Source organism: Lissotriton helveticus, chromosome 2_1 (assembly GCF_964261635.1).
Source record: "Lissotriton helveticus chromosome 2_1, aLisHel1.1, whole genome shotgun sequence".
Lineage (NCBI taxonomy): Eukaryota > Metazoa > Chordata > Amphibia > Caudata > Salamandridae > Lissotriton > Lissotriton helveticus.
The window spans coordinates 357,885,215-357,911,256 of NC_136059.1; the positions used below are offsets into that span (position 1 = coordinate 357,885,215).

Here is a 26,042-nt window from a genome sequence, read left to right on the forward strand (position 1 = left end):
AACTGGTTTTGAAATCTCATTTACGATAGGTTTTCCTGAGAATCCAAGGGAAACATTTCTTGAGCCTGAGAGCGGAGCCCCTGGAACTTCGGCGTGACTAATTGTGGTCCTACTTGCCCCTGTATCAATCAAAAACTTTCTGTCTTTCCCTAATACTTGACTGTGAACATAGGGACCTTCTTGATCTACAGGTATCTCGATGAGAGGCAAGCCTACCTCCCTCTCTAGGCTGTTTCATGAATACTGCTGGTACTCTGGATACTCAGACTGTGCATACTGGTACATCTGCGATGTAACATGCTGTGTTGCAGCAATAGGCTGCGGTGCGGTAACTGTCTGTTGTGCATTCTGTGGCTGAGGAATCTGTGAAACTTGTTCTTGTCTAGGCGGACGTGGTCTTTCTTTAGTCTTACCAGTAGCTATGTTGTGTTTCAGAACTGCACACTCATTTATAAAATGACCTGGCTGTTTACAATAATTGCAGTTCCCTTTAACGGGAGCTGCAGGATGACTGGCTTGATTCGGACCCCTCTTCTGACTGTCTTGAGGAACAGATTGTGCAACTAGTACTTTCATTTTCGTGTCTTTCATACGTTTTCTTTCGTGTTCTTGTTCTTCTCTGATTCTATTCTGGTGGTATTGAAGCATCTGCAACATCTGGGACGGGGTATTAGCTTGCCAGGTACTTTCGACTTTTAAAACTCGATTTTTAATTTGTGGGCTTGAATTCTCGACTAATTTAGTAACAAAAAGGTGAGGGTATGACTCACTACTTGTCTTGAGGCCACTGTTGATGCTAAAACATTTTTCAAATCTAGAATAAAAATCACTGATATCTTCGTCTTGTTTCTGTTTACAGGCTGAGATTGCATCCCAGTCTTCTTTTCTAGTTGTCAATAATCTGGGTAAAACTTGTATTAATAATTCCGGTAATTCTTTACATTTATCTCCAAGACCGGTACCTGGTACTCGTGCCTTATCTTCAGCTTCTAGAACTGCCCAATCGATCTTTTTCTCCCCCACCTCCCATTCTTTTTCCTTGAGCTTTTCATACACCCCTGCGGGCAGAAGAACCTTTAACATTTTAATTATATCTGGATACGTGTATTCTCCCATACGGAGCATGTCTTTTAATTCTCTATGGAACCCTGCTGGATCTTTGTCATGACAGGGAATTAATTTCTTCATCTCGAGGAGTTCCATCTTTGTAATCGGAGTGTAAACAAACACTCGTTCTAGTTCGCCACCCGTTCCTCTGACTGGGTGGACTTCTCGTAACGGATTCTGTCTCTCCATGTAAAATGGTTTACCTTCTGGGGGTGAGGCAGGAACAAAATGCGGGTTCAGAAACGTTCTATATTTGTGGCGCTGTTCTAGAGCGACACTAATTAAATCGGTACCTAGACCTCTCCATCTATACTGGAGTAACTCGTTCAGGATATCATGTAACGGGCCTGGATCAGAGTGCTAACCCTCATACAATGTAATGAGGTGCTGAATCATATACATACCCACCAGTCGTTGTTCGGCCGGGGGCATTTTCAGAAACATCTGTGCCACTATTTCGTCTGGAAAAGTGGTAGAATCAGTAATCCATCGGACTGCTGATCGGGCTAGTTCTTGTTCATGCATGGTACTTAACTCACTGTAACCGATTCGTGATTTCAGAATGTGATCGGTAGCTTGAAACACTTGTTCTAGTGAACCTTGTTCTGGTGCTGGAGAATGAAAAATAGACTTGTGTTCTAGGCGTAAATGGCGATCTGGAAATCTAGGTTTTCCTACATACGCTATTCTGGCGGGATTCTCGTCCTCTACCTCTTCAGTATCAGAGTTACTTTCTTTCTCGCTTACTTGTGCTGCTTTACGCTGTTCGTGTAATTTTATTATTTCTCTACGGATTTTCTTGTACATACTCTCCATAGCACCGACGGTCTTGTGCTTACCCTCGGCTATATTATCACTCCACCTTGTCAGGGTTCTCATTTCAGCCGGATCTTTAGACGGGTAATCTTGTTCTCTTATTAGACAATTGATCAGAAACTTTAATATCATGAGCTGGATCTCGGCTTTCCTTTGAGACATGGCCTCGCTAATACTTTCTGGATCATCCCCTGTACGGATGAAACGATATATTCTGTCTAGATCTTCTTTCATATTCGGTAAGGTGACTAGATACTCGGCCACCTTTCTTACGCGGAATGAATATAAAACCATATTATCCTCGCCTGGGACTGGATCATAGCCGCATTCGGCAAGGGATTTTCTTATTTCTGCTACAGTCTGATGTCTGGGCGTACGCTGTGACGCTTGTGCATGTAATTCGGCTGTCGTTAAACGCTTGTGTGGCGGCGGGGTTTGAGGAGTACCTCCCCCTGCGGCCCCTAAACTAGAGTCGTCTACTGAGGCTCTTCGTCCTGGCAGAGTGGGAAATGGAAATGTAGGCTGGACTTGTATGGCGGGCTGGACCGGGGGTACCGTAACAGGTACTCCGGTGTCTGGAGGAGCGGGAAGTGCCTGATTTACAGGGACTGGCGGAGCGCGAACAGGATTTGCATATTCTGGGACTGTGTCGTCCAAATAGGATGAAATAAAAATATCAGCTGCGGTCTGTTTGTGACGTAGCTTGGTCGGAACTAATGGTGGCGGGAAATTACTGGATGCCTCTGGGGTCGCTTTTGGCAAGCCCTCGGCAAAGAGAGGATACATACCCCTAATAAGGGCATGCCTCTGTCTGTCTGACTGTTCGGCTTTGACTTGTTCACCTATCTCGATTAGTTCTTTTTCTTGTGCTCGTTCTAAGGATTCTCTACTTAATTCTGACTTTCTGATTTCCTTTTCAGTTCTTTTATGAGCTTCTTTGCGCCATAACTCGATGGCATCTTTCTGTGACTGTCTGGCTTTCTTTTTCCATAATGCTTCTTCTACTCGCATGATGCATTCGGCATCCCATGTACCCGATACGGGCCATCTATACTTTTCTTCTAACTGTTTGGTATACTCTACCCATAAATCTAGATACAATATGGCGCTTATGCCATGCTTCTGATACATAAAATGACCTGGACTGTCCCTAGGCGGAACTGGAACTGCTGCTTCCAGCAGACCCTTTCTGGTTTTTAACTGACGTAATTTCGAAAAGAGCGGCATGACTGAACTATAATCTAGACACAATACAATACACAATAAACACGATACTTATTCCCCATTCATACCACGACATTAAAATACATGAAGAACATTTAAAAATAACAGTTCAGACAGAATACTACCTGGAATACGGAACACAGAATACATGAATTTTCTCGAGAACAGAACTGACTAGAACAGGAACTAGATGCACTGCTGAAACAGTACGAAACTTACCGGTCTCATAAAGAGACACGTCAGGACCCGCATCCACCGAAGTGGACACTTCGTTTTGTGGGTCTGTGTACCACCAACCCACAGACCAGAGTCAATTAGATTGACCCTGTCTAGATACTACCCCAGTAACGGTACTCACCGGGCAGCAAGAACGGAAGGCCTCGGACTGGACTGGACTGCTACGACGACGGACGACGAACTTCGGACTTCAGTTACGGGTGGGCCTCCGGATACCTCGGACCTTGGACTCTCGGCTTGGGCTCTGGTCGGGACTCGCCGCGTTCCTCCACCGTCTCGTTTGGATGCTGGACCGCCTCCTCCGTCTCCTCCGTGGGCCTGAGGGATACTTGAAGCAGAAATATCTGCCGGTGCGCAGAAGAGTTCCGTCACGACTGCAGAGGGTCAGGGGGTCGGCGTGGCTTCACCGACGCGTGGGGAAAGGGCAAGTCCCTATTCGGGCGCCATTATGTGGTAAATAAATAAATAATACCCTATTTTTGAATGCATAAATGAATAACAGATAGCTCAATAAATAAGAGTCAAGATTCGAGGTAGTAGGAGTTTCGCAGGTTTATTACAGCATAAAGGACAGGAACAGGACAACCTGCATAGGAATAGGATGGCAGGGCCCAGCAGCTGCTGGGGCTGGATCTGGGATGAGCGCGCTAGCATTTAATAACAATACACAAGCATATATAGTAAAACAGTTGCATTACAGTACATATGATAGGCGGAGCAGTGGGTGGAGCAAAGGGTGTGACGCGTAGCAGTCGCGAAAGATAAGGGTGAAAAGAGGTGTAACAGGGCGTATACATGGACATGTTATGCAAACGTAACAGAATATGTCATGAATGGGGCGGAAACCATGGAGGGGGCTACCTGAGGAGCCGGGACCTCTAACCTGATGGTGCGCGCAAACTAGCAATGACGTATCACTAGGAGAAACTGGGGGCTATGAACTCTGTGCTAGGAGCAGAGACTGAAGTCTGGAGAGTCAGGGCGACATGTACCTAAGCAGTATCTAGTATCTGATGTTTAGAGAACATGTTGATATAAACTAGAAGTTAGGAGGGGAAAGGCTGACTTGATTCTAAGACTGGACCATGCATTATTCTACATGTAGTACGTGATGAAGAATATTAAATGACCATTAATACAGTATTTCTCTAACGTGGAGACCTGAAGGCTAGACAATGACGGAAACTATTGATGCGATTCAGTAGCTTAGGAATGCAGAGAAGGAGGACTGAACTGATAACTGGAACTATAACATACTTTTGGCAGACTCAGAGGCAGAGCCAGGCTGAACCGGGCACTGTGAGGCAGGAAGTAAGTGAAGGGTCGAGGATACAGGTGGGGGCTGTATCGCTCCTCAGCGAGGGCTCCAGGAGACAGGAGCTGAATCTGGTGTCCAGGCCCTTTTGAGGCCTAGAAACGGGGACTTTATAATGGAATAACGTGCACACTGAGAAACGTGGCAACGTAGACAGTACATAGGCCTGATATTCGTAGTATTCACGAGGACTAGAAACTGGCATATTAGAGATGGACACAACTATAATTGCGTCATTAATCGAACATGGGGAATGCATATGCATATTTAATCATGCACACATAACATATGATGGATGACACGTAGGGACACAGAACATGGCAAAATTTACTTTTCCACAACCTCGGTCCTAATGCTTGAAAAGAAAATAAGCTCAGATGCTTTGAGTGCAGGGTCTGAGTGTGCTTTGCTGAAAAACGGAATGCTGTCTTCCTCCTGGTTTGTAAATTATGACGGCTTAATTGGCGATGTAGCCGTGTTTGCAAAGGTCGGTGTGAATTGTGGTGTGCTGTGCGGCTACTATAAAGCAGCTGTTCACTTCTCCGCACTGATAGCTTGTTTTCGCAATATAATTTTTTTTCCGCTTTCCTGCAGAAGATGTTGCTGTTTTGCGAGCATGTCTTGGTGAAAAAAGCTTTGTTTCTAAGCCACACTGCTCATCAAGCCAAACAGTGTTGTACAAATTACATTACGACAAATAAGTGGTAACAACGTTAAAATATGTATCTTTGAAAAAAATGATGAATATAATTGGACACCCTGCTAAAAAGACGTAATATGTTGTTGAACTTGAAAGGCACTCTGGGCCTTAACTAATGTGCATTGTAGCCTATGTATAGCGCAGGATATCCGCCACCCTCAGCCTGAGCCCCAGCCCGGGCCCCCAAGAATTGCTGTTGCCTGACAACACTAGAACTCTCCTACACTAGGACTTCCTGAGTCCAGGAGAGGCTGAGCAGGTGTTTAGGGCAGGCCTGCCTCTCACATTATCTGAACAGTGCCACTATGACCAGTTCTGCATAGAGATCTCCTCAAAACCAGCGTTGTGACTGGGGACAGACTAACTTGACCACTGTACAGCAGCAGACACAAGGTATTATTAAATTAAGTCTACCACTGTGGAAAGCATTTGAATGTTACATCGCATAGTCCCAAAACTACGATCCGTTTGCAAGGCACTTGGTTAAATCCCTTAGATTTCTGGTGATTAGCAACAGGTTTAAGATGTTCTTAGATTTTCTTGTTGCTTAAATGGGTGTCATTCTGATATTTATATATGTTTCCCTCGTCTTTACTGCTGGATTTTGCTTGTGTAAAAGTGTCACTCATAGTGGCTGAAATGTCACTCATAATTACACTGATTTTATGAAAATGTAACACACAGCAATCTGAAACCTTGGCAGCTATGGTACCTCATAACCCCCAAAAGTACTTCAGCCCTCGCAGTAAGCAAAAAAAGCACTATAATTGCCAGAGCAATACAGTTTAGGAAGCTAATAGATTCTTTACTGCCTGATAATTATAAAACAAAACGTTGTTTCCGTTCTAGGAAAAGCTAATACTCCCAGGAGGGGGTTAAATTCATACAGCTGAAATGCTTCAGCAGGGGAGGCAAGGAATCTCCTCTGCTAAAACCGAAAGCAAATGAACAGACAGTTCACTGTGGACTGTCAGTTCGTTCGCTTTCGGTTTCAGCAGAGCAGACTCCTTTTCTCCCACTTAAAGTATTTCAGCTCTACTCATTAACCTTGTGAAAGTGCAGGAGCATGGTATGGGCCCGATTTCTCCTTCTTCCACCCCCTCCAACCTTCTGTTATGGCGGAACCTCTGCACAATAATCAACCCCCCGACCCCCACCGGATTTCGAAAAAGCCCTCTCACCTGTTTCAGATTTCAGCAGTCTTTCAGAGCGTGGTGCCGTAGGAAAGCCTCCACAGGAAACCAGGAAAAAAGGCAGCAAGTAATGTATGCCGGAGTTTTATGCACGCAAATTTCGCGGCACTTCCGGCAATCATAGCTGCTGTCCCCCTCATTAACATGCTGATTGGAGAAAGCCGAGCAGCAGCGAATCAAACATCACCATTAGAAATGGGTGAAGACTTGCGCCGTGGGACAGTAGAGGAAAAAGATTACAACAAAGGTAAGAGTTTAGGCAGGAATGCGGGCCCCCCCTGAGTTGGTGGCGCGCCCCCCCAGGGGGGCGCGCTCCACAGATTGAAGAACTCTGCCCTACAGGCTGGAAGGCGGCGGTTGTGAAGGCGTTATTGAAAAAACCTTCTCTGGACCCTTCGGAGTTTACCAATTATAGGCCAATTTCTCTTCTCCCCGGTACCAGCAAAATCGCGGAAAAACTAGTAAACAAAAAACTATCGCAATATCTGGAAACCAACAACTTGCTCAGATGTTCACAAACTGGATTCCGCCCAGGGCAGGGCACCGACATCGCCCTGCTCGCAGCAGTGGAGGAGGCCAGAGCCCTGTTAGATGCAGGAGGATCAGTGGCAGTGATCCTCCTGGACCTCAGCGCGGCCTTTGATACTGTCAACCATCGGGTGCTGATCGAGCGACTTAAGAACATTGGTGTGAAGGGCACGGCTCTGAACTGGTTCAAATCATTTCTCGACCACCGCTCCTTTCAGGTCTGGGAGAATGACGCCCGCTCCCCCGAAACCCTCCTCCAATGTGGTGTGCCCCAGGGCTCATCATTAAGCCCGACATTATTTAATATCTACATGTCCCCTTTGGAGGAGGTTGTCACCCCGTTCGGAGTGAGAATCATCAGCTATGCTTATGATACACAACTAGTGGTGTCTCTATCTCACCCGAACCAGGAACCATCAGACCTTTACAACTGTCTGGTAGAAAATCAAGGATGGATGAATAGGTCATCTTTGAAACTTAACGGTTCAAAGACGGACATTCTCCTCCTTGGCCAGAAAGGGCTCTCTCTCCCGCAGAACATCTGGCCCCCCAGTTTGGGTGAACCCCCTACCCCCAAGTCTGAGATTAAAAGCTTGGGAATATGGATTGAAAAAGACCTGACCTTCAGGACACAAGCCATAAAGATCGCTGGGACCTGTTTTGGGCTCCTTAAAGCTATTAGGAAGATTCTGCCCTTGCTCCCTTTTATTTCCCAGAAATTACTAATCCAAGGCCTTATTACATCAAGGCTGGATTATAGTAACGCCATCTATCTTGGAGCTCCCGAGGCAACTTTCAATAAACTGCAGAGAATCCAGAACGCTGCAGCAAGGATTCTCACTAACACCCCGGCCAGATCCTCCGCTAAACCAGCCCTGAGACAGCTCCACTGGCTCCCAGTGAGAGAGAGAGTGGCATTCAAGGCTCTTTGCCTGTCACACAAAATTTTACAGGACAAAGGACCCCCTATTCTAAAAAAATTCATCAGGCCCTACAAAGCCTTGAGAGCCCTCCGTTCGGACCATGAAAATCTGGTCACTATCCCAGAGTGAAGAAGGTGCGCACGGGTGGACGACGTTTCTCCGTCAATACGGCCCGTCTTTGGAACTCCCTACCCCGGGACCTCAGGATGGAACCAGATTATCTCCGTTTTAGGAAACGGCTGAAGACACACCTGTTCCCCTGATCTTCCCCCCCCTTCCCCTCCCCCCTGAGCTTCCCTCTGGACTGATCGGATCTTAGCGCTGTGATACTTACGGGTGACTACGCGCTTTACAAAACCCAATAATAATAATAATAATAATGTGCATGTGACTTAGGACGAGTGCTCTCTTACATCGGTCCTAAAGCATGGAATGACCTCCCACTCCACATCAGAGCCTCCTCTTCTCTTCTTGAAGTCTGCAAGAAGTTAAATACCTGGCTTATCAATTAACCAACCTAACATAGGTAGGGCTAGCAGACATACCTGCTCAGCACCAGGATTCCCTTGAGGGTGATTTACAAATAACATATGACTGCACCTAATCTGAGGTGGCAGGGTAGGCAAAAATTAGATGTGCTGGGATGTGGCCCAGTATCATTACCAGTAGTGAAGTTTCATTTAAGCCTTCCACTTCACTTTTTGTATTCCACAGAACACTGCATAGGAACATGTAGTAGTGCACAGGCAGGAGCCTTTAAAGCCGAAAGCTTCAGATCTAAAACAGAGGTTATTGTTTTCATCACTCACACTCAAACTGTACTTCTACTTACCAAGTGGTAAGACAAATCCTTCTCCATGCTCCGAGCTTGGCACGCCATTCGGATGTACCTAGCAAAACAAAGGTTTAACATGTCCTTATCTAATAGTTCAATGATACTCCTGCACATTAACATATGTTATGATCTACATTACTTCTACAGAAAGGAACACATATAGATACACCAAATGTGACCAGCTATCAGAAAGCTTAGGTAGATAAGTAGAGACATACCTACTTGTCACCCAACCACAATAGGTAACATGAATAACCCACTCAAAAACAGTTGACAAGGCACACGCATGTCAACAAACCAAGCAAATCACAACATCATAGAAAGTTAACTTAGTCAGATGTACTTGGGTAATATTATTACACTTTTTTTTAATTAAGACACAAAACAGTCATACTTTTTCACAATATGCAATGCAATTTTGTCAAACACCATAAAGTAAAATTCAACCCTTCCAACCTCTCATGATAACTACCATGTAATGAGCTGCATTTTGATAGATTGCATGTAAATGCAGTCAGTCAAAATGCCTTTATTTCGACAAAAAACATGTCTTAAAAAGCAATACATATACACACATTGTTTTAAAAAGATAAAAGGAGCCAATTCATAGCAAAAGTACATATAGTTCATAGTACGAAGGCGCCAATAAATTACATAAAAGAATAACAATCTAAAACCAGAATTAAACAAGATACAAAAGCCTATTTAATCTGATCAGCCATGCCCAGCTTAAAAACTTCGCCATGCCGCAGGCAAAGAGGGGTCGTGGATCTGTTTTCAGAATTCGTAAGGCCTCCCTATGGTTTCTGGTACCTAACTCTCTGCAGAGAGGTTTCAACCACCTGCGACGGGGAGCTTCATAAGCAGGGCATTCGAATAGGAGGTGGGGAACTGACTCTATCCTTGTCGTGCAATGCGGGCAGAAGGGAATTGTCTGACCCGGGGCCTTCCAACTAGCTGTCAGTTCACCCACAGGAAGTGTTCCTATTCTAAATTTAAAATAGAGTGCCCTGTCTCTAGGTTTTGATATAATATCGAGATAGGGCTCGCAAAGTGGGACTTCCTTCACTAAAAGAAATTCAGCAGTAGACCTACATTGATTAGGATTATTGTTCCGCACATCTTTCACCCAGCTCCAATACAGTTTTTTCAGGACAGACTTAGGGGGAGCAGTCCTAGACTGCCAAGCTTCTTCTAGACCCAATTCTACTAATAATCGCTTGACTTCCTTCAACCAGCTGATTTTGGACCAACCTGGCCTCAATAAGACATCTGTCAAACCATCTGCGTAGCTGGCCAGTTCTGGGACTCTCCAAATCCGAGCCCACAGGAGGAGAGGACGCAGCCTTGCCTGATCTCTAATGGGACAACTACCCGTATCTAGAAGTAAAGGCAAGGTTGGATTGCTGTGTGGAAGCTCCATTAGGTCCTTGAAGAATTTATTTTCTGAGCAAGACAGCTGGTCCATATTCTGTGCGCCCCAAAGTTCTGCCCTATAGAGTGCCGCACTCACACCTCTTGCTCTATAGATATCAAGTACCGGGGCGATCGGTTTAAGGGAGGAGGCCCTTTGTTCTTTAAGTAATGCCCCCACCACCCTCTTATGACTCAACAGCATCTTTTGGAGGTGAAAATTCCATCTCATGGTGTCACAGAGGCGGATTCCTAAGTAGTCGAAAACTTTGACCCTTTCTAGGGGGACTGATTTTAAAGTAGGTGGCCTTCCAATCTTCTTCGGGGGGTTTAGAACCAGATACTTTGTCTTCCAGTATTAATTTCTAGTCCCCTCGAGTCGCAGAAAGACTGAAAACTAATTAAAAGGCTCTGCAGCCCTGCCGGGGTCTTGGAAATCAGGAGGGTATCGTCTGCAAACAGAAGAGTGGGTATTCTCCTGCCCGCCAGCGATGGAGCATCTGAAGGGAATTGTAAGAGATGGTCCACCACTCCGTTAACATACAATGAAAACAGAGTGGGGGCCAAAACACATCCTTGACGGACGCCTCTGTTCACAGGTATTCGTGATGTCTTTTGGCCCTGGTTGCCCCACCTGATTTGCGCAAAATTTTCTGCATGCAGCTTGTTAAGCAGAGACAATAAGTATGGGGGTAAACCCATCCCAGATAGCACCCTCCAGAGATGACTACGGGGGACCAGGTCAAAGGCAGTCGGCAAATCTATAAATGCAAGGTACAGACTGCCTTTGCCCAGTAACACAACTTTCCAATATAGCATCATCAACTGGAATGTTTGCTCGATTGTCCCAGTGCCTAATCTAAAACCTGCCTGAAAATCGGAAAGGATGCCCTTCTCCTCTACCCACTGCAGAACCCTCCCCAAGACCACCTTTCCTGCCACCTTCTGCGTAGAATCCAATAGGCTTATAGGGCGATAATTTGCTGGGTCGTCCCGACTTCCTTTCTTGAAAATCGAGACAACCTCAGCACCCCTCCAGGATTCTGGGAGAGCTGCATTAGCAAAACTTGCATTCAGTAGTGCGGCAATAAGTCTCCTCCATTCTAATGGGTTGATACGTAACAGATCCCCTGGTAGACCATCCGGCCCCGCAGCTTTGTTAGGGACAAGACACTTAATTGCACCCTCTACTTCCTTGGCCATGAACAAAGAGTCTATGGTCAGCTCAATGTGGTCTGGTGAAGGGACATCAATCGAATCTTCCCCGTTGCCACATTGTAGAGGTGGGAAAAGTGATTGAACCACAGGGCCTCTGGGATATTGCAAGTAATAAGCAAGTCCACAGGCTTGTCTCTAGCTCTAATCAATTCCCAAAAGCCCTTCGAGTCCCTAGCAGAGCTTGCCAGTTTCAGATCACACCAAAACTGGTTCTCCCACTCTGACTTTGCCCTGAAGATGGCACCTCTATAGCTTTTCCTGGCATTACTAATCAAGCCACCGTCCTTAAGTTTAACTGCATTGATTAGGTCTCTTTTAGCGTTACGACAGGCAGGGGAATACCACCCAAAATTGCCCTCAGGGCGACATCTATTGGTGGGCCTTGTGCTTTCATTAGGAACTGAAAAAAGGTCGCCTAGGGCTTTAGTAGTTTGGCCAAACAACGTGGAGATCTCATGGGCACTAATTGTGTCACGTTCCAAATTGGACAGAACATTGGCCATGATTGATCTTACTTCTACGATCTTACCCTCGTTGCCAACAATATTCCTCCATTTTAACCGTCTCCCACAATTTGAAGGGCAAACTTCACGTGTCGATTTCCAATCATGGGGGATTTGTTCATTAGTCCCAGCTGTCCACAAGGGGGACAATGACAGGGATAAGGGGTTGTGGTCACTATCGGTGGAGGGAAGAACCACCATATCCAACAAGTGGCTCCAAAGTTTATAGTTCAACAGAATATAGTCAATTCTGGAGGATTGACCTACCCTGTTGAACGTATGTACCCCACAAAGATCTGACTTTGCCCTGCCATTTACTGCCCTTACACCATATTCCAAACAGAGGGCATTAAGATCAATGGCACTTTGGGTCCATCTCTTAATTGGTGACAAAGAGAGGGGGGGGGGATACCTCTCCTAGTATCATCCTCCTGAGTGCCCAGTATATCTTCCACTGATAGGGGTTCGAAAGTACAATTGAAGTCCCCAGCGAGCATGACAAACGAGTCAGCACCACAAGATCTAAGCTCGTCGTCAACGCCCGTAAGGGACAGTGTAGATGTTCCACCTCTGGTACCTCTAACATAAATGTTGAGAATCTCAAGCGCCCTCCCCCCGCGTGGCCCTCTAGTTGTTAGTCTCTGTAAGTCAAGAGACTTAGTATCTATACACCGAATGGAATAACCCAAGGAAATGTTTACCCAGATTAGAAGGCCGCCAGAGGGGCGGCCTCTTCCTCTGGGCGATGGAACGGCCGGTACAAAGTAGCTAGTATAACCAACTTTGTGTCGAGGCTCCAAACACCAGGTTTCCTGGAACATACATATCTCGAAGGATTCGATAAATGAGTTCCATTCGAGAATGTCAATGTTGCGTGCCAAACCAGCTATGTTCCAGCTAACAACCTTCAAGACCCTTTTGCCATCTGCTGCCTGCCCCGGCGAAGGACCTTCCACAGAAGAGATGTCGCAAGGGTCAGAAGCAGGCGTCACACCCGTAGCTAGGCCCTCCCCGCTAGGGACCACCAAGATGGGCAAAGCAGGTTCAAGATGATCAAATCTCTCCCATGCTAGGGAACCAGGATTAGGACCAGAAAGTGAGAGATGGCAAGTAGGCGGCCTCACACCTTCCCCTCTTGTGCCTAAACTACCATATACAACCTCCCTAGGCACTGCGGGTGAATTCCCAGGTGGTTGTAAGACAACATGTCAATAGCCATGCCATGACCATTTAGGCGATGGACATGGGTTGTTACAAAACGGACTTATTTGTGACGGGTTTAGGTAAGCTTGGCTGCCAGCCCATCCCTCCCAAATGGGGGTTCTGACTGGCCTGGCATAAGCTTTTCTGGGGTTAAAGTAGCTGAGGTCGTGCATACCAATACCTCCACTACCTCCGATTGTACTGCCCTCTCTGGTGGGAAAGCTGCACACATAGCTAGCAACCGTGGGATTATCAAAGTTAATTATAATGAAGTCTGCCCTTATATCTTTTGGCCTAGTGCCAATCCAACTAACCCTCCTCACATGGATGACCCGACCTCCCATGTAGTTAGGCAGAGGTCTATTTTCCTTTAGCCAGAATACTGTTTTGTTCTTAAGTTCGCATAGGTCTCATATTTGCCTGGCTTAAGTACGGGCACCCCAGTAAGCACTGCCACAAAGGGCTGACAGTCAGGGGGTAAATTAACAGTAAGGGCCGACCCAGCATCAAAGTCCATTCCTGGCTGTGGCGTGGGGACTATCGTCGTTTTACCTATTCTAGTATCATTTGACTCAGGGCCATTGCCAATTCCAGAATTTTTTGAATTGTCAGTACAGCTGCTACCAGAATCCTTGGGCCGTGCAATCCTTTTGGTTGGAATAGTGCTAGCCTTAGATGTCTTGGGTCGCACTGTACCGTCCTCTGTGGCCGACCCTGTCTTCCGGGCGGCCCCAGAGGAAACCACAGGTTGTACCACAGGAGCATTTGCCACGGCCACCCCGGGTGCTGGCCCGACTACATTGGTAGGGCCTTGTGGGGATGTTAGTGTCACCCGGGTTGCAGATTCCCCCCCTAGACCATCTTCCCTGATTCTTGAGTGTAGTTTGATAAGGGATTTTAGGGAGAAGAAGTTGTCCAGGGTTGCCTGCTCAAACCTATCCAACCGCTCTGAGAGACCTTTAACTCTCTCCAAAACCGGAAACAACAATGAATTCATAATTTTCTCTAAGTTGGCGATGGAGAATGATTCGTGTGGTAGGGCTGCAGCGGGATCAACTATCGGGTCAACGCAAGTTTTTGCTACTAAGACACCATGGACTTCATCCCCCTTGTCGCCCTGAGAACAACCAGCAACCCGCCCTGATCTCTTGTGGGTTCCACCCACCCTAGAACTGAACTTCCTAAGTTTCTTGTAGGGTTTGGCATGACTTCCTTTATGCGGGCTAGTAGTTCTTTTCCTTTTGCTAAGATTTGGATTATTTACTGCCAGCGATGCTAGTAAAGGAGGAGGGAGGGGAACCCCATGACTAATAGAGATAGCAGGCGAAGACATAGGGGCTGGTGTCTCACTAGCCAGTGGAACTAATACAGCGTTCTCTTCATCAAGCTGAACTGTGGCTGTCAGGCTCTCCAGCCTGTCCAAACTGGCCCCTAAAGCTGCAACCCGTGGGAGGTCTGAAGGGGGTAGGGCAGCCACCAAGGGATCAATTGGGCGTACTGGGGATGGAACTAGAGCCAATTGACCCAATGATGACCGTTTGCCAACAAAAAGTTCCAGAGAAAGACGCCGCTCAGTCATGGCGATTTCCTTCTCGATAACTGTGACAACACGGGTGATAAACTGGTCCATTGTACCCGTTACACAACTAGGACCTCCCCCACCACCTCCTCTCAAACTCTTACCCGAGCGGGTTGACATTGGCATGGACACTTAAAGCTAAATATAAGAAACTGTGCCTATTACAGAAACCTCCTTACTAGGAAACGCCGCAGCACAGAGATGTCCAGCAACAGCCAACCTATCAGGGGGGTGGCCCAGCCCAGCCTTGGCCAGCCCCGGACCGCCACAGACGGCCCGCCCTTTGTCCGGGCTTAGCCCGGCAATGCCCGCGCGTGTCCCGCGACGCGGAAGGAGCGCCGATGTTTTCTGCGCCTCCGTGCGCGGAAGTGGGCGTGGGTGGGCGGGTTTGCCTCCAGGCATTCTGGGGGCTGTAGTTCCCCTACTCGGCGGCCGCAGATGGAGCTCAGGGCGGCGGCGAGGGGAACAAACAGCCACAACCACAGGAAAGCGTGCGCTCACAGCGCAGGATACGCTGATACTCCCAATGTCACCAGGTAGGCAAGCAGGACAGAGTCTCCCGCTCCACCGAAGGAGCGCCGGTGTTTTCTGCGCCTCCGTGCGCGGAAATGGGCGTGGGTGGGCGGGGTTTGCCTCCAGGGATTCTGGGGGTTGTAGTCCCCCTACTCGGCGGCCGCAGATGGAGCTCAGGGCGGCGGCGAGGGGAACAAACAGCCACAACCACAGGAAAGCGTGCGCTCACAGCGCAGGATAAGCTGATACTCCCAATGTCACCAGGTAGGCAAGCAGGACAGAGTCTCACAGTCACAAAGTATAGCTCACAGCTCCCGTTATTAACTCCGTTTTTTGTTTTTTTTACCCCACGGGCTGCCCTGTTTAATGCTGTACAAACAATTTTTTTTTCTCCAGCAGTACAAGGAAAGGGGTTAAAGATTAAGCGCCACAGTACCTGAGCGTGATTAAGCAGCTTCTGGCTGCCAAACTACTCAAGCGGAGCAGCACGCCCCTCCAAGCGGCGCCAAAGATGCTACTGAGCACAGGGAGCTCCAGGCAGCTTCAGGTGAGTCCAGGGGGCGGCTCACGGATTCCGCCTCCAAACGCGGCAGAGCTCCGCTCCTCGAGCCGCTGCGGTTTCTCCTCGCAGGTGTCGATTCTAAAAAGCAAGCAGGGTGCCGTCTAGGGAATCACTCCTCTCTCCGATGGTGCTACGGTGTTAGGCTTCTCCCTGTATGCTGCTTCTCATGGCCGTTAAGCAGGACACAGGCAGGTCGGTTATTTCCCGCTGAGCGCCCGGGCGCCTACGTCGGCGGATAAGCAGTGACGTCATGTAAATGCATCTATCTAATGTGTGAAAGTAATTGAGCTGATCAGTCTTGTGTAATAGAGTCTAATGGGTAAAAAAAAATCAACAGGCTCCAAGTCTGGCATGGACGTGCTGCTCCTGAACCTAAATTAGGCAACTCTGATCATGCAGATGTTATTTACTGATATTTTACCAACCTGACCACCAATCAGAAAATGTAGTTAGCCCATACACTGATCACTCCACTGTTATAGCTACCACATATAACTTACAACAAAAGAATAATGTACAAAGAGCACATATTGTTTTAATTATATTAAAATAAGGACAAACAGTTATGGTATACTTTCACCGCACACTGTATTTAGTTCCCAATAAATAGGGGCTCACTCATGGAGCCAACTGTCTGAAAACTCACTAAAAATAGAAAAATGTAGAAAATAGTGACAGGAGCACTCAATTAATAGCAAGTTCACACAGAAAGTCTAATAGGTTTCAATCATATTGGATTCTATACCCTTAATGAATGAATATTATAGCTACTAGTAAATAACAACTAGATAAGTCAAGAAGCATCAAAAGCTGTGTATGTTCTCAGTATTCATTCTTTTATTTCTTGTTTCCACATAAAAGATGAACAAGGACACAACCACGCGTTTGTCACCCATTACACATGGTCCATAGCATCTTCTGCTGAGAAATTCTAAAAAGTTTATTTCAATTTATTCCCTGAAGAAGTTCCAATGTTAAGGGTTGAAACATGTTGGTTGAGCTTGCTATTAATTGAGTGCTCCCCTATCTATTTCATTGTTTTGATTATAACATAAAACCAATTCCAGTCTTTCAAGAGATTTCATGAGAAGAACAAGTTACTTACCTTCGGTAATGCTTTTTCTGGTAGATACAATATCTGCCTGTGGATTCCTCACCTTGTGAATATCCCCTTGCGTCAGCAACATTCGGAAATTTTTTTTGTAGCTTCGCGCCGACGTGGACTTGGACGTCATAGAGACACGGCATCGCACGCGACTCCGCTGACGTCACCGACGCCTACAATAGGCCCACGTCGGCGTGATTACATCAGTTCCGCCCTTTTTTCCGTGCCTTCGAGGCACACGGACGGACCAATGACAGTAGACATATACACAGTATACGCAGTCCAAATATCAAGGTAACACACACAGTGTGAAGCAAATGCAATAAAACATTTGAAATAAACAACTCCTTGACAATAAAATAAATACATTACAGAAACTCTGGTATAGAAGAGTGGACAACGGGGAGGCGGGTGGGTCAGTGAGGAATCCACAGGCAGATATTGTATCTACCAGAAAAAGCGTTACCGAAGGTAAGTAACTTGTTCTTCTGATAGATACATCCGTGTGGATTCCTCACCTTGGGAATAGAGTCCCATAGCAGTCCCCACTCCCGGAGGAGGGCGTCCACTCTTCTAAACCAGGAAATCCTGGAGGACAGAGCGCGCAAAGTGGCCGTCCCTCCTCACCTCGGAATCCAAGCAGTAATGCTTCGCGAAAGTGTGGAGGGAAGACCAAGTTGCCGCCCTACAAATATCTTCTACAGGAACACCTCTAGCCAATGCTGAGGTTCAAGACTTAGCTCTTGTAGAATGAGCCCTTATACCCTCTGGTGGTTCCTTACCGGCCAAAGAGTAGCAGATCTTTATACAGAGGACGATCCATCTTGACAAAGTTCTTTTAAGGACCGCTCTTCCTCTTTTGCAGCCAGCAAACCCAATGAAGAGCTGGTCATCCAAACGAAAGTCTTTAGATCTGTCCAAGTAAAAGGACACCGCCCTTTTGGGGTCCAGACGGTGCAACCTCTCCTCCTCCTTGGAAGGGTGTGGGGGAGGATACAAGGTAGGGAGGGTAATGGATTGACCAAGGTGGAAAGGAGTAACCACCTTTGGAAGAAAAGCAGCCCTGTCCTAAGAACCATTCGATCAGCATGAATGGTCAAGAAAGGGGGCTTGGAACTAAGAGCTTGAAGCTCACCCTCCTTGCAGAGGTTATTGCAACGAGGAAGACTGTCTTAAGAGTCAAAAGCCTCAAAGGACATTTGTGAAGAGGCTCAAAAGGAGCACCCATCAAAAAGGTCAAGACAAGATTTAAGTCCCACTGAGGCACAATAAAAGGAACAGTAGGGAACTTATTTGTAAGACCCTTTAAAAACCTTAAAACCACAGGAGATTTGAAAAGTGATGGCTGATCAGGCAAACAGAGAAAAGCCGACAGCGCAGAAAGATAGCCCTTAACTGTGGCAACAGCAAGCCCTTGCTGCGCCAGAGAAAGGGCAAACTGGAGAACATCAGACAAATGGGCGCTCAAAGGGTCAAAAGATTTCCCTCCACACCAAGTGACAAATTTTGCCCATCTATAAGAATAGATGGACTTAGTGGAGTCACGCCTGGCCGACAAGATGACATCCACCACGTCAGGCGGGAGAGAAAAGGAATTCAGGTTGCCCCGTTCAATCTCCAGGCATGAAGGTGTAATGTCTGGAGGTGGGGGTGTAGAACCTGCCCCTCCACCCGAGAGAGGAGGTCTGCCCTGAGAGGGAGACGGAGCGGCGGGTGAGAGGAGAGGTGGAGAAGATCTGTATACCACACCCTTCTTGGCCAGTCCGGGGCGACCAATATGACTCGGGCCCGGTCTTGGAGAATCTTCCTCAGAACCCGAGGAATCAAAGGTATGGGAGGAAACGCATAAAGGAGTTGATTTCCCCAACTCAACTGAAACGCGTCCCCAAGGCTCATTGCATCGGAAACTGGAGACTGCAGAATGACAGGCAGTAAGCATTCTCGCGAGTGGCTAACAGGTCCACCCGAGGAGTCCCCCACGTCCAAAAGACGTGACGAACCACCTCCGGGTGAAGCCTCCACTCGTGGTCGGCGGAGAACAGACGACTGAGACTGTCTGCACGAACGTTCAGAACTCCGGCCAGATGATTTGCCATCAGACAAATCTGATGGTCCTGAACCCAGGACCAGAGACGCAGAGCCTCTCTGCAGAGACACTGTGACCCCACTCCTCCCTGTTTGTTGACCACATCGCAGTCGTGTTGTTCGTCAGGACCTGAACCGACTGACAGCGAAGCGAAGGGAGGAAGACCTTGAGTGCCAAACGTATCGCCCGCAATTCTAGAAGGTTGATGTGAAGCAACCTTTCCTCTGGAGACCAAAGACCCTTGACCTCCAGATCCCCCAGATGAGCACCCCACCCTAGAGTGGATGCATCCGTTATCACTGTGGCCACCGGAGGAGGCAACTGAAAAGGCTTCCCCTGAGACAGGTTGCCTTCCACGCCCCACCAAGACAGATCCGCCGCAGCTTCTCTGGAGATCCTCACTGACTCCCTGAGATCTCTGTTGCATGGTTGACCAACAGAATGCATGAAGCCATCAGACCGAGCAGGCGGAGGACCTTCAGGACTGGAACGACCGCTCCATTGTAAAATAAAGGAATCATTTCCTGTATGTTGTGAATCCTTTGAGGAGGAGGGAATGCACGACATACAGTTGTGTCCAGTACAGCACCTATGAACAGGTTGCGCTGGGAGGGCACCAGGTGAGACTTGGGTACATTTATCGAAAAACCCAACCTGTACAACAACTGGGTTGTCTCTCGCAGATGATGGAGCACTCTCTCTGACGACTCTGCTTTGATCAGCCAGTCGTCCAAATAAGGGAATACAGGAATCCCTGACCTTCTGAGATGCGCCGCCACCACTGCCATCACCTTGGTGAAGACTCGAGGCGCAGTAGTAAGCCCAAACGGAAGGACCGCAAACTGATAGTGCTGCGATCCCACCGTAAAACGGAGATACTTCCTGTGCGACTTCAGGATGGGATATGAAAGTACGCATCCTGCAAGTCGAGCGACACCATCCAGCAGCGCCTGAAGAACCTGAGCAAGGGTGAGCATCTTGAATTTTTCTTGTTTCAGATAGAGATTCAAGATCCTGAGATCCAGGATTGGACGAAGTCTGCCATCCTTCTTGGGAATCAGGAAATACCGGGAGTAGCATCCCTGACCCCTTGCCTGCTCTGTGACCACCTCTATCGCACCCTTTCTTAACAGAGTCTGAACTTCCTCCTGCAGGAGCAACAGATGTTCCCCTGGCAAGGAGGGTAATTGGGAGGGAATTCCCGAAAGGGAAGGGCATACCCATTTTCTACGAGATTGAGAACCCAAAGATCTGATGAAACCGATTCCCAATCCCGTAGAAAGTGGGTAAGCCGACCCCCCACCGGACCCGCATGATCCTGAATGGCGAATCAAGGGCTGCTTTTCTGTGGCTGGGGGGTTGGAGGAGGTGGAGGAGGAAGAGGCTTGACGCCCTCGAGGACGTGCCCTTTGCTTTCCCCTGTATGACCTATACAAGGTATTTTTCTGCTGCTGCTGTTGTTGCTGCTGCTGACCTTGTCTATAGGTACGAAAAGAAGAGCGTCCAAAACCTCTGAACTTTCTGGTCGTTTAACCTCTTACTTGAAGACCAAGAGATCTAGCAGTTGCTCTGCTGTCTTTAAACCTCTCTAAGGCTGTATCTGCCTTCTTGCCAAAGAGTCCAACTCCATCAAATGGTAGATCTAACAGTGCCGACTGCACATCCGCAGAACAATCCGAGGATTTCAGCCAAGCTGATCTTCTTGTGGCACCGCAGTGCTCATGATCCGTGCCACAGAATCTGCAGTATCTAGACCGCTCTGGATAACTTGACGAGCTGCCGCTTGAGTATCAGATAACACCTCCTCAAAGTCACCCCTGCAGTCTTCTGGAACCTTTGGAATCAACAAACGCATTGAGTCCATAAGTGCGTGCACATACCTCCCCATGAAACAAGTGACTTTAACGCCATACTTGCGGAGGAGAAAGTTTTCTTGGCCACTTGATCTTGCTTCTTGGCCTCCTTGTCACCAGGCACTTGGGGAAAAGCACCAACGACGTTTTAGAGCACGCAGCCTGAATCACCAGGCTTTCAGGAGAAGGGTGAGATGATAAAAAGGCATGGTCTTCGGGAGCCACCCTATATCTCCTCGCCACACTTTTTGAGACAGCAGGAGCAGAAAGAGGCTTTTTCCACACCTCCATAATAAGTTCAGTTAACGCCTCATTAAATGGGAGTAACGGCTCCACAGCTGAGCTTGGTGAATGGAGTACTTCTGTAAGCAGATTTGACTTAAACTCAACAGTTGGTAATGTCAAACCTAAAAGTCCTGCTGCCTTCCCCATTACCACGTGATATGGCTGGACATCCTTTAAAGGCGTATCCGGACCTGATGGCAACTCCCACTCTGGGGAAAAATCAAGGCCACTAGCATCAGCCAGCTCTTCGAAACAATCCTCATCCAGTTCACCTTCCTCCAAGTCTGGGTGAGACTCGTAATACCTCCGTTCCTCCAGGAGGCGTTGTGCTTCTCTCCTTGACCTCTCCTTTACACGGATCGCAGTCGGATCCACCACCGTCTCCGACGGAGCCGGAGCCGACGTCGGTACAGAATCCGAAGGCCTAGATGGACGCTCCAAAGACCTGCTTGGAGCGGGCGACGCCGGTACCGGAGTCGTCGACTTCGGCCGAGCCGGCGTCGACCTCGGTACTGCCACAGCGGCGTCGAGGCTGGCATATGCGGCATGAAAGGTGTCGGGGCATAAGAGTGTGGAACACCCAAATTAAATGCCATTGAACCCATGGTACCCGAATCTGCACCAGAGGGGTAGGTACCATGATCTCGAAAATACGCCATACATAGCGTTCAGGAACGCTGATGGATCCTGACCTGGTGCAGGAAAAGGTGGATGATCACCCTCAGGCTGATCTCAAGGCCGATTCGAATCCGGCTCTTCAATAGGCGCCGATTCTTCTTCCTCATTAGGAACTTCCTCCACCTCTTCTTGAGCCGGAGACGGTGTCGGAGTCAGATTGGAAACCGGAGTCGGAGATTGAACTTGTGACTCTGAAGGCGAGGCCTCACCTTCCCGATCCGAAGCCTCTTGCGGTGGGAGCACCTTCGATCTAACCTTCTAGGGCGATCTCGACTTTGAGCTTGACTTCTCACCCGAATGACGTCGAGACTCATGCCTCCTTTTCTTGTGCTTCTTATGCGACCTCGAAGCATGATCCGACGTGTACTTCGAAGCCGATGCCTCTCGAGATCTTGATCTTGATTTTGACCTCGACCTCGACTTCCTCGAGCGGGATCTTGAAGTCTTCCTTACTTTATCGGCTTTCAGCTTCGCTACAAGAAGTTTGGTCTCCCTCTCTCGCAGGGCCTTTGGGTTCATTTTTCTGCACGATGAACATCCATCCACGTCGTGGTCGGAGCTTAAACACCAAATACAGTCCTGGTGTGGGTCCGTAATGGACATAATTTTCCCGCACTCCCTGCAGGGCTTAAATCCAGTCTTCTTTGTCGACATTCTAGGGAGACAAGAGGCAAGAGAACAAAGAAAACGAGGAAAAAAAGTAACTGAGCTACCAAAAGCTACTGAGTATCCCGAAACCGTTAGCGTCGACGACGCGGAAAAAAGGGAACTGATGTCATCATGCCGGCGTGGGCCTATTGTAGGCGTTGGTGACGTCAGCGGAGTCGCGTGCGATGCCGTGTCTCTATGACGTCCAAGTCCACGTCGGCGCGAAGCTACAAAAAGAATTTCCAAATGTTGATGACGCAAGGGGATATTGACAAAGTGAGGAATCCACACGGCAGATGTATCTATTAGAAACTATGTTTAGTTCCTGGTGATGGTATATGATATACCGCTACAGTGCTGACTTAGCATTGCAATCAAGCAATTGTATCCTTCTTTGTTGATATGGTATATTGTTCACCACTACACTGCGGACCTGGCAATGCAGTCAAAACTATTTTATCTGTTTGTTGATCAATGATTGTGTGAGGTTAATGCAGAGGTAATGCACTGGTCAGTTAAAAAGTGGTTTGTGTAGGTTAGTTTGAAGGTAAAGGGAGTTCAGGCTTGGAAGATCTTTGTATGATCCAAGCGTATACAAGGATATGCCACAAGACCATGGTGCAAGCGGCCATTTCACCCCAAAAAATTATTTATACACTAGGCAATTAATTTTCTCTTGGCATCTGAATGTTTTGTTGGATCAAAAATTTGTTAGACACTAAAACTGAAGTTTGAATCATTACCATGAAGCTCCAAGTCATTAGAGTATTATATGCTAGGGTAATACCATACCTCTGGCTTATCAATAATGTCTGAACTGTTGTCATTGACTGGAATTAATTTGATTATAGAATCTTCAGGGCGGAATGACACACTTGTTTTTTTTGCTGCTTTAGTTTTGATTTTCTCTTGGTTGTCTGGCTGTGTCTTTATTCTCTCTTGTCCCTCCAGCACTGCGTTGATTTGCACTTGCTTCTCTGGCTTTGTCTCCACGTTATCTTGTTTGTCTGGCAGTCTCTCAATATGCTCTTGCTTGTGCTGTTTCTCCACACGTCGCCTTAACCTGCAAAGATATTAGTTTGAAAAGTGACTTATTTTATAAATACAAGAAAGAAACACTTTGCAAACCAAAAATGTATGCATATCATATGGAAATACATGACTGGATGAGATTAAGATGATCTCGGTTGGATTTTACATTGCATTATCTTAACACAATTTGAATTCCTTCAAATTCCTTAATTAACTGACAGGCCATGAGCTAAAAAAAAACAGGCAGACAGGCAATGGCTGAGAATATGTAAAACACTAAACTATGTTAAAAAAATGATTTGACTGTTCAGTGGACAAAAGCTGCTCTGTTACCATGTAACCATGTAACAATGAATGCAAGGACCTTGAACGCTTCTTCTGAACGGATTATTCTTCAGGTGCCTAATTTGGCAACAGTGAATTACTGGTGATCCTTTTAATTAATTTGTGAACATATTTACCCATGGTGAACTCTGTCTGCAGCGACAATAACCCTTTTGAGACTACAATGGTTTGAGATCCAGGCAGTCTAGATGGCCAAAAGATTTCCTCCAACCAAGTATTTATTCATCCTGGTCATGGTCAACTATGTGATCTCTCCGCTGTAATCAGGCGTCGTAGCACACCCGGGACGCATTAGGTGTCACTGGGTGGGCCCGATGATGAAGCTTGCCACCACCTAGGTTGGCGGGTGAGAGCTTCATGAAAATACCTAATAGGTGCCTGCTGATAATACAGTTCAGAGTCCTATACTACGGTCACACATAGCTAGTCCTTGTTGATAACATATAAACCCCTGGGGATTCGGACTAGCTTTCTAGTCCTCTCTCTCTTGATACGCCAATCTCTCGAGTAAACCCATTCCGAGCAACTGATCTCTAAGTATTTAAAAGAAAATAATACCTGATCCAGGCTTCACTTTACAATTAGAAAATACAGTTCTAAGTCTTTTATTGAGATCATCAATCTTTATATGGCGATGGGTGGATAAATAATCCATGGATTGCAGTGCTTAATTATTGAAGTTTGATTTCTGCATTACAGTGTGTTGTCCATTACACTTCCTGTGACCTTGATAATATATATATACACCAACTCTCCCAAGTGCTTTCGTGCACAAACAGGAACACGGACACTGTGTATAGCTGATGCCAGATTGTATTTATTTTGCAGTGAATAAAAAACGGTGCTGCCTCAGACACGTTTCGGCCACTAGGCGGTGTCCTTGATATATATAAGTTCTTCTGACTTATGGCTTCAGTGAAGCTTTCTAAGATGCTGAACTACAACTACACGTAAGTAATCTTTTCTCCTGCATCGTAGGATCTTCATTGAAACATTTGAAGAGATTAGCAAATTGACTGACATTAATAAAAGCACATTTTGAGCAGTAGGAAATATAAATATGTCAAATCAAGGCTCATTCTTGGGATATAAAGGGCTACATCATCAATAGTTTTTCTGATCCTACCTCGCTTCAGCCTGAGTCAACGCAATAAGGCTAAGTACATTTCTGTTTTGATTCCCAAGTTGCTGCTTTACAGTTACAAACATTTAAACGCTCCTGACCCATGATGTTGTAGCAGCCTTAACACCATGTAATGTGCTGATTTTTTGCCTGGAAGGGGTTTGGTAGCACGTAATTATGCAAGCCATTAGATATCCAGCAATAGCCTGTTTGGAGGTTACTAGCCTTATCTAAGATGACCATAATTCAGAATTATAAATTTGCTCAGGGCGTTAGTCTTATCGAGGTAGAATTGAAGTACCCTTCTAGTGAGTGAAGGGATTACCGAGTGGCTGTAGAAAGATTAGGAAAGAAAGTGGGTAGTGTAATGGTTTGCTTATTATAAAAATCAAAAACAACCTTTGGAACGAAGGCAGACTGTGTCTTCACCACTACCCTGTTACAGTAGCATTCTCACAGAGGAGATGGTCTTCTGATTGGTGGGGACACTTCTATAAGTGCTTCTAACAAGTCTTTAACAAGGAAATTCTGAAAATGGAAACCTGATTTGGTAATGTCCTGTATGCCGTGATAGTAGCCAAATGCACTTACATAGATGGCAATAACTGTAACTAGGATTGAGCTTAATGTAGGCGGTAGGGTATATGACAATCAATTGGGTTATGGCCATTGTTTTGACACCACAAACCAACTCCACTTAATTAAATAACAAGTCCCTGTAAAAGAAAGTTTACCCTCTATTAAACTCTTAATGCAAGCCAGGGGAATATTTAGATGTGCATACTGTGTGACTTCAGGAGCCATGATGCCAAAATCAATGAAGTTTAACCCCTTCCATGCTCATGACGGAACGGTTCCGTCATGAGCTACGGTTGAGCTGTGCTCATGACGGAACCGTTCCGTCATGACCACGCCCATTTCTATTACCGCCCAGCACCGGAGGGGGAAACGCGGTCGCGCTGAAGAGGTTAATTCAGATGTTTAACCTGCCTCTGAAGTCTAGTTAATAGACTGGGTT

At 46.9% G+C, this 26,042-nt stretch overlaps 1 protein-coding gene across 4 annotated transcripts in view; it reads right to left on the reverse strand.

The window, feature by feature from the left end:
- The window catches only part of CPLANE1 (ciliogenesis and planar polarity effector complex subunit 1), a 2,766,109-nt gene that overhangs the window by 918,159 nt on the left and 1,821,908 nt on the right, over window positions 1–26,042 (reverse strand). For all 4 annotated transcript variants that reach the window (XM_078674971.1, XM_078674972.1, XM_078674970.1 and 1 more), the window contains exons 36-37: window positions 23,317–23,587; window positions 8,876–8,933 (exon numbers count right to left, since the gene is read on the reverse strand). In XM_078674971.1, coding sequence (XP_078531097.1) covers window positions 8,876–8,933; window positions 23,317–23,587 — 329 coding nt within the window. The remainder of the gene's footprint in view (window positions 1–8,875; window positions 8,934–23,316; window positions 23,588–26,042) is intronic.